Source organism: Gossypium hirsutum, chromosome A06, assembly GCF_007990345.1.
Source record: "Gossypium hirsutum isolate 1008001.06 chromosome A06, Gossypium_hirsutum_v2.1, whole genome shotgun sequence".
In the NCBI taxonomy this organism is placed as follows: Eukaryota; Viridiplantae; Streptophyta; class Magnoliopsida; order Malvales; family Malvaceae; genus Gossypium; species Gossypium hirsutum.
This window is the reverse complement of record NC_053429.1, coordinates 122,651,233-122,659,797: the sequence shown is the minus strand read 5'-3', so window position 1 is coordinate 122,659,797 and position 8,565 is coordinate 122,651,233. Positions and strand designations below refer to the sequence as shown.

The following is an 8,565-nucleotide window of genomic DNA, read 5'->3' as shown; positions in this document are numbered from 1 at the left end:
TCCCTAAGCTAAATAGTTGTTATGTGTTTTACTAATGTCATTCTTTTATGGTGACATCATAGGCCCACAGATGAAAAACAATGTCTAACTACAATTGGGACTTGAGAGGAGTTCTAGAGTGAATTCAAGGGTCAATTTTACCCAAAGTATGCCAAGGATAAGGCTCGGGCTAAGTTGCACTAGCTTACGCAAAAAAGCACAATTAGGGAGTATGTGAAAGCGTTCAGTAAATTGATGCTCTAGATTTCCAATTTGCGAAAGAATAAGGCATTTTTCTCCTTTATGGATGGGATGAAACCTTGGACAAAGCAAAAATTGCAATGTCGAGAGGTCAAAGAACTTACTAAAGCCATGACCATAGCGGAGTCCTTAATTAAATTTGTTCTGAAGAAAGACAAGTTCAATTCTTCTAAGCTCAAGGAGAACAGCAATGGATGGGGGAGACGAAGAAGGATATGGTAAAAATGACAACGGCAGAAATGATGGTAATTGCAAACCACATAAGGAAAAGTTGACGCCCAACAAAAAAAATAAATAAGTAGATATAGTGCTTCTTATGTTGTAGTCCACATAGGATACAGAACTATCCAAAGGAGTCCACAATCAGTAAAGAAGATGAAGTAGAGCCTGTTGAGGAAAGGATATTAATGTTTGGATCAACAATACTCAATTTTGCAAAAGAGAAAAGGGGTCGCAAGCAGAAAGGGTTGATGTTTCTAGACATCAACATCACATGTCAAAGGAGTGCTCTTACTGATACGGGGGTATTAGGCTTCTTCACGTTAGAGAAAACCACAGGTAAACTTGGTCTCTCAGTTAGCAAATCGACTAAGAAGATCAAGACAGATAATTCTAAAGAGGTCTCGACTACGATAGTAGCATGAGGAGTTGAATTACAGATCGGCTAATGATAAGGCAAGGAAGACTTCGAAGTAATTCATTTAGATGATTACAATTTTGATCTTGACTTGAATTTCCTTAACAAGATTAATGTTATGTTGGTCAATTTTTTTCCAATTGAATATGCATATTGGACATTCATCAACGACAATACGTTGTACCGATGAATCATAATGAGGTAAAATTATGTCATGTCAAAATCATTTTACTAAAACAAATTAAATTATTTTTAACTCTTAAAAAACATGTTTAACCCAAATAACTCAAAGTTATAGACTTATTTTCTTTAAATATCGATTGATGATCCATAAAAAATTAACAAAAAAAACTTTTCATTTTCTAAGCATATTATAAAGAATTTGAAGCCAAGCCCATCCAAACCAAAATACATTTTTTTGACATCTCCAAGTCGAGATCTGAAAATCATTATATTTCAAAAAATGTAAAAACACAAATTCCATAAATTAAATAAACCTAGTCAATAATAGAAAACCAAAACAAGCCTTTTTTATTTTCTAAACATATTGCCAAGCCAACTCAAAATAGATGATGGTTGACTTAGAGGATGACCTTAATTTTTAGGCAAATTTAATTTACCATATAATAAATACTTAGTTGTTTTTTTAATATTTAAGGAAATTAAAAGGCATTATGAATACATGTTTGCTGATAAAAAGTTGCATGTAAGAGTTGGGTAGGTAGAGTCTACTTTTTCAATTTTTTTTTATACATATTACAAATGAGGGGCTTACAACAATAAGGTTTAAACGAGTCAATTTCAGATTTAAGGGTACGTTTGGTTCAGTATAACGGAATAGAACTGTAATGGAATAGAGTTATAATAGAATAGAACTATAATAGCAATTCAATTGTTTGGTTGAATGGAATAGAATAGAATTGTAATAGTATTCTTGTGTTGGTTGAATGGAATAAAGTTGGAATAGAGTTGGAATAGCATAATCTATATGTTACTTAAAGAATAATTTAAAAGAGTAATTTAAAGAATATCTTGTCTCAAATATTTTCTCATAGTCAGATATTGAAATACAACAAAAGAACTAATGAAATTGTTATGTTGTATATATATATTTTTAACATATTTTCATTAATTTATTTATGCTACTAGACATGCATAATATAAGAATCTCATGTAAAGTTAAAAATGAATAATATAGATTTAATATTTGTACTCACAAACTCTCAAGCAACTTCATTTTTATATGTGCCAAACTTCATAAAGAATATTGATTGAAAGTATCTATTCACAAAGAATAACATTAAGGTTCTTTTAAAATACTGACAGAGAATATTCTATAGAATCAAATATGATAATACAAGGCTATTTTAATATAATATATATTAATGGAAAATTATTGAACATATAAAGCTTCCCTGCATCAATGACTGTATTTTAGAAGCTGGAAAATACAAAGCAAGAATACCGATAGACTGAATATACTTGAATAAAATGCAACCATTTGCTCCTCTTCCTGAAAATTTGTAAAGCTTTTGCAGTTGCAATCAATGGAAACTCAGTCTCCCAAGCTACCCATTTGTCCAATGCTCCATAAACTGTCTCTTTTTCATTGGGAAGTTGAGAAACTTACTTTGACATATAGAATAAGTGTATATCTTTATCTTTAAATACTAAATACATACTATAACTAAAAACTATACCCAAAATAAAGAATTGCATACAATTAGTACTAAGAGAAAAAAAAACATAGAAAACGAGTAAGGGTTTCTAGCTGAGAAGCCTACAAGTAAAATCGGACTCATTTCTTTTTTCCAAAAAAAAGAAGGATAGTTCTTTATTGTCACTGATATGAGCAATCATAAAGGTTTCTGGAAGGTTAATTGTATCATAATCACAGCAAGAGTTTATTCTAAGTTTGGACGAATATAATAGACGTCTTGTGTGTTGGCTTGATTTTACAAGTTGCAAACGTTTGTGATTAAGATGATAAAAAATTCAACCTGAATCATATTTGAGAGTGCATGTATTTTTGTTTGTAATCACGCCCTCTAAGCCAGGATCTAATTTATCAATAAGAGAAGCATTGAATGTTTTAGTTTAAGTAAAGAACACAACATTGAACCAAAAATAAAAATAAACAGAGAAAAAACAACAGCACAACAAGTTTGCAGGTTAGATAGTATGCATTTACAGATGGAAATATACCTATTAAAAGAATAAGCTGAAGAATTATTGCAGGCACAAATCAAACAGAATAAACCATACTTCAAACCCATGAAAAGAACCTTGAACAACAAATATTCATATACCAAATGAAAAATAAAACAATAAAACTTCAGACCAATGTCAACAGTTACCAATTTTTTCTTTGATTCAGCAGATGTAGTGGGTGATCTCAACCTAGCAAACAATTCTTGAATGAAGGTGCTATCATCCTTCAATATAGAAATAACCTACAACACATTATTGCAATTAGTGAAAAAGAAAACAAAAGGGCACATGTATTTAACAATAGCCACTAAAAATCTTACAATAGCGTTGTTTGAATGAATTATAGAATTGAGACTGGCAGCTGTGGCCTCATCTAATACCCTTGCCAAAACAACATCCTGAAAGAAACAATCAAAAGCAAGAGTTACATGATTAAAGACGAGAGTGAGACTCATAAATAAAGTTTCTAACATGCATACCTTCAAATAACCAACCCTGTCATAATAGAATTTCAACAAGTTGATTAGAGACTGCATTTATCAACCTTAATTATTAAAAGTGCAACAATTGAAATAGCATTTCAGATATGCATGAAGATGCCAAGCCTCTTACTGGTATCATAAAATAAGCAAAGCTGATCTAATTTTAAACCTTACAAATGGTTATACGAACATAACCCCCCCAATGGATAATTCTTCTAACAATAAATCACCCAAAAAGTAGCATTTTTGGCTCCTTTTCTGAGCTTCAAACTTTTGAAATGATGTCTAATCCAGCTCCTATGCTAAATTCACAATCCAATAACAAAAGCAAACTATCTGTCAGTGAAATAAAAGGCTTCTTCAACACCATTATCATGATGTACATCTATATCAATATATAATACACGGGCATGATACTTCAAAAGCTCCAAGATTCCCAAAACCAAGTTATTGATGTAACAAAAGCCAGATGCCTCACACTTCTTGGCATGATGTAAACCACTAGCCCAATTTATAGTAATATCACATAACTGATTGTTTAATCTTCTTGCAGCATCTGCCCGCCATGACAATCAATTACAACTGAAAATGCACAAATCAAATTAAGAGAAATAGCCCACCATATCAGAATTTACCTATTGTCCCACCAACATAAATTTGACAAAATTCAAACAAGTTTTCAAACACAGGGCAGTCTTCTCCAAGATTGTCTGGGAAGAAGAAAATAGAAAAATATGGAAATCAAACTCCAAACCCATATACATCAAAAAGAGCATAACCTAATCCTTTCTCCATATGGTACTTGCATGTTCATTGGAACGGGTAAAATACAGGTGACAATTTTGATAGAGAATTTCTAAAAGGGGAAAGAATAAAAAAATATACAACGAAAACAAGAAGACTAACAACAATCGCTGATAATTGATCAGAGCCTCGCTGTTCCCACAATCGCTGGGCTGCACGGTAGGAGACATGCGCATTTCTTTGGAAAGCTCTGCCTTCGACATCGATTTCTCCATATTTTCCACCACACTCAAATCTGCCACACTCAAAATCCAAAAACAGAGAGTATTCTATGCATTTTATGAAAAAACCAAGAAGATTTTCGTCTGAATGATGAGTGGAAGTGGGAGGAGATTTTCGTCTGAAATAAAAAAAAAAAAAGCTATTACAATAGGCATCGAATAGACATTCATTGCCCGACCCTCTGAATGGTAATGCAGCGTTTACGCGTAATAGAGCCCGCATGCAATGGCAATTCGGTGGTCAAATTTCAACCAAACAAACGTGTCACTGTACTGCATGGAATAGGGGCGGAATAGAATGGCCATTCCGTCGAACCAAACAAGCCTGTATATCTGGATGTATGAGTTTGAGATTTCAAATTTGCATTTTTCTAATAAAGGAGATTGTAGTTTGAACATAGAGGAATAGACTCTAGATTATTTTTAGTACAACTATGATTTGAAACAAGGTTATTGTAAGGGAAGATGAACACTCGACCAAAAGACCACAACTTGAGATTTGAAACAGACTCAAGATGCTACAATTTAAACTTTAAATTTTCTAAATTCATAATTTAAAAAGTCATCACATGAAATTCACTAAAAACAACTTTCAAAAAATAGGTTGATTTTCTAGAAAGTATTATATTTTTTAGTATTTGGATGATTTTAAGTAAAATATTGTTCGTTGTTTGAGAAAATTTTTTAAAATCATCTTTCGAACCTTGTTTTCAGTTAAACAAATAGATCATAAATTATTATTTTTTTGTAAAATATTATAGAAATATTTTTCTTTCACAATAAAAATTTATTTTATTATAAAATAATATTTTATAACAAATAATATCTTATATAGACTTTATAATAATCAATATCTAATTTAAACCGTAATTTGAAATTACATATTATATATAATATGTGGCATATATATTGGAGTTTGAAAGGATAAATCAAATTAGAAAGACTTAAACAAATGTTCATAGTTTTATTATTAAAATATTCATATTTTATATTTAAAATATTTATTGTTAAATATTTATAAATTGTACTATATATTTGTTATTAAAATATCAATATAATTTTTAATAAAATGTTAAAATATTTAAAATGTAATTTTATTATAAAATATAATTGTGATATTAGATAATTTTTGTAATAATAAAATAATGTTTGAAACCTTCATTGGAGACACCGAACAGTTGAAGCCTCCATTAAGGAGAAGTTATAGTAGGAGCTAGGTGACAATTGAACACCGGAGGCTCTAAATCAAGGCTAGGGATTTTTTAGATTTAAGATGAGATCTCAAGGTTTTTGAGAGGTTTTCTTGAAAATCAAAGGTGAGATTTGAAAAGAGGGGATAAGGAGGAGTTCAACGGCGACATTCTTTGGTCAGAGATGGCATCAGAGTTTCAACATCAATAAGAGTGACAACACTTAAAGAGTTTTTTTTTTATTTGAATAGTTATGTTTAGGAAGAAAACTAAATCGAAATAGTATGTAAATATTCAAAGAATCATGATTAAATTAATAAAATTTATAAACATTGAGGTTAAATTTATTATTAAATAGAAATCAAACAAGCATTCTCCCAAAACACAAAGGAAACAATAGGAGAAGCAATTTGGGAAAGCTTATGAGCCTCCACATTGTGTGCTCATCTAATCCATTGCACAGAGATGTTCCGATCGCCAACTAGATCCTTGCCCTCGTGAATAATGCACCCAAATTCCGACCAGTCCTCGTGAGCAGCTTGCATGGCAAAGAAAACCTGTTGAGCATCCGTGAGAACAATTCCATCATTCGACAAATTATAAATAATCCATTTCAGCCCCTCCTAAGAGCCATTGCCTGTGTAAGCCTGGGTGGAATTAACCAACCAAATCTTGAAGAAAAAGCTTGTATGAACCCACCATCCCAGCTTCGCACCATGACTCCAATCCCCCAACATCCCTCCCTCTCCATAACAGAAGCATCCACCCAACACTTCCAATCCCCTCAACCGTCCAAGCACGGCCGCACACCGCCCGATACATGCATGCTAAGCGGTGCCGCCCAATTACGTACAAGCAGCATTAACTTCCTTCCATTCCCGAAGCAGCCGTAAGGCGAACTGAAAATACCCAGGCCAGCGACACTCGAACCTTGCAACACCATCTCATTTCAAACCCACCACAACCGCCAACAGACGATATAGAACACATCTGCTATCTCCCTCGATTGCTGGCCCCTAACGCCATTAAAACAATCGACCAACTGCGCACTATCAACCAGCAAGCTAGCATGTTCCCAATAACTCCAAGTTTCCCGTGCTCGTGGGCATGCAAATAGCACATGGGAAAATGCCTACTTGATCAAGCAAGTCAGAAACCCGCATACTAATAGCAATCCTTCCACGCGCATTATCAATCCTAAAATCATAGTCTCTAGGCACTCATGGGTTTGAGCTAACCAAAATATCCTCCCCATTCCCGATTATCCATCTTCAACCCGCAACAAGCAAAGACTTAGCATTCGCAATACTCCTCCAAATAACCCTAATAAGGTTTTTCCTTTTATAAATTCAAGAATAAATCTCAAAATTATACATGAATTTTAGTTTAATATGTAATTGTACACATGAACTTTAATTTTGGATAAATAAATCAATTTATTTTTATATTAAATAAATATAATTATTTATATATATATAAACATAAAATGATGTTATATTAATAATTATGTTAATAATTTATAATAATTGAACCAAATCAAAGATTCATGTATAAAATTGCACAAAATCAAAATCTATATATATAATTACATATTAAACCATAATTTATGTATAATTTTAAAATTTATCTCTAAATTCAATTAATAAAATTTATAATTTAACCGACTCAGTCTTACTATAATTATAACTAGATCTATTTCTATAAGGTGCTATATATTAATTACTACTAACTTAAATGTGAGACATGGCATTAGTATAAAGGAAGAAAAAAATATTAAATTACAAACTAGTTCTCACTCTTACCAATTTCACCTTTTTTTTATTTATTATTCCAAACAAGTTGGGCATCGATAATTCCAAATTATCATTAATAAATGTACATAAAAAAATATAATTAATCTCAATTTGTGATCAATTAATTATTATAAAATAAAATTCAACAGTTTGAAGTTCACATGGGTGGGGTCATATAAAGAATATAAACATAAAATAACAATACAATAAAAAAATAACAATCTGTAAATAAATATTGTTAAATTATATAATATTTATTGGTCAAATTTTGCTATTAGTTCATGTAATATACTAAAGTTGTGAACTTAGTCTTTTTAGTTTAATTTGGTCAATTTTAATTATGTACTTTTTGGAATTTTGAAATTTTAGTTTTGACATAAATGATAAGGTGTGGATTTAATACTTATTCTTTAATTTGGTCATTTTTAATCCTCATATTTTTCAAAAGTTGAAATTTAGTTCGAAATCAAACTGTTGAATCCATTAATTTAAAATAATGTGCTTTTTCTATGAGTATTATATGAAAGTAATAAGTTGACATGATCTTACATATGATATATTACATATGATAATATGTTTGTCACATAAGATTTCAAAAATAACAAAATTTAACTTAATAAATTTAATAATTACCACTTGAGTCATAACTAAAATTTCAAAATTCGAAAAATAAATGAGCTAATTAAAATATATGGATTAAATTTACAATCTATGCATATTACAAAGACTAATAGCAAAGTTTTGTCACAGGCTAAAACTTTAGCTCGACTGAACATGCAACCTTAAACATGAGACTTAAGCCAACTATGCTCAGGTTTAGCCTTATCAACAACCAACTATGATAAAAGACACTCTAAAGAGCGAAACAAGGGAGAGTGTAGGAGAATGCTCAATCTGGTATGTACAAGAAAGCTTTACAAAGGAACACTCAATCCTAAAAATCTCGATGCTTTGGTACTCAAATTGGTCCTTCTTAACTCTTGAGCT

General features: G+C 31.1%; 1 protein-coding gene across 3 annotated transcripts; it reads right to left on the bottom strand.

Annotated features, from left to right (window-relative positions):
* Positions 1 to 2,226: 2,226 nt before the first annotated feature.
* Positions 2,227 to 5,038, bottom strand: LOC121230764 (uncharacterized). 3 transcript variants are annotated; one of them, XR_005928887.1, is made up of 3 exons: positions 4,477 to 5,034; positions 3,409 to 4,280; positions 2,227 to 3,330 (listed from the first exon to the last, which is right to left on the bottom strand). XR_005928887.1 is itself a non-coding variant. In XM_041116113.1 (3 exons), exons 1-3 carry the CDS (start codon positions 4,816 to 4,818, stop codon positions 2,938 to 2,940), a joined length of 813 nt encoding a protein of 270 aa, XP_040972047.1. In that variant the 5' UTR covers positions 4,819 to 5,038; the 3' UTR covers positions 2,227 to 2,937. The 3 variants fall into 3 exon arrangements, 2 of the variants coding, with proteins under 2 accessions (XP_040972047.1, XP_040972048.1); XM_041116113.1 differs by having other exon boundaries at positions 3,409 to 3,486; positions 4,477 to 5,038; XM_041116114.1 differs by having other exon boundaries at positions 3,409 to 3,486; positions 3,568 to 5,024.
* Between the last annotated feature and the right edge of the window lie 3,527 nt (positions 5,039 to 8,565).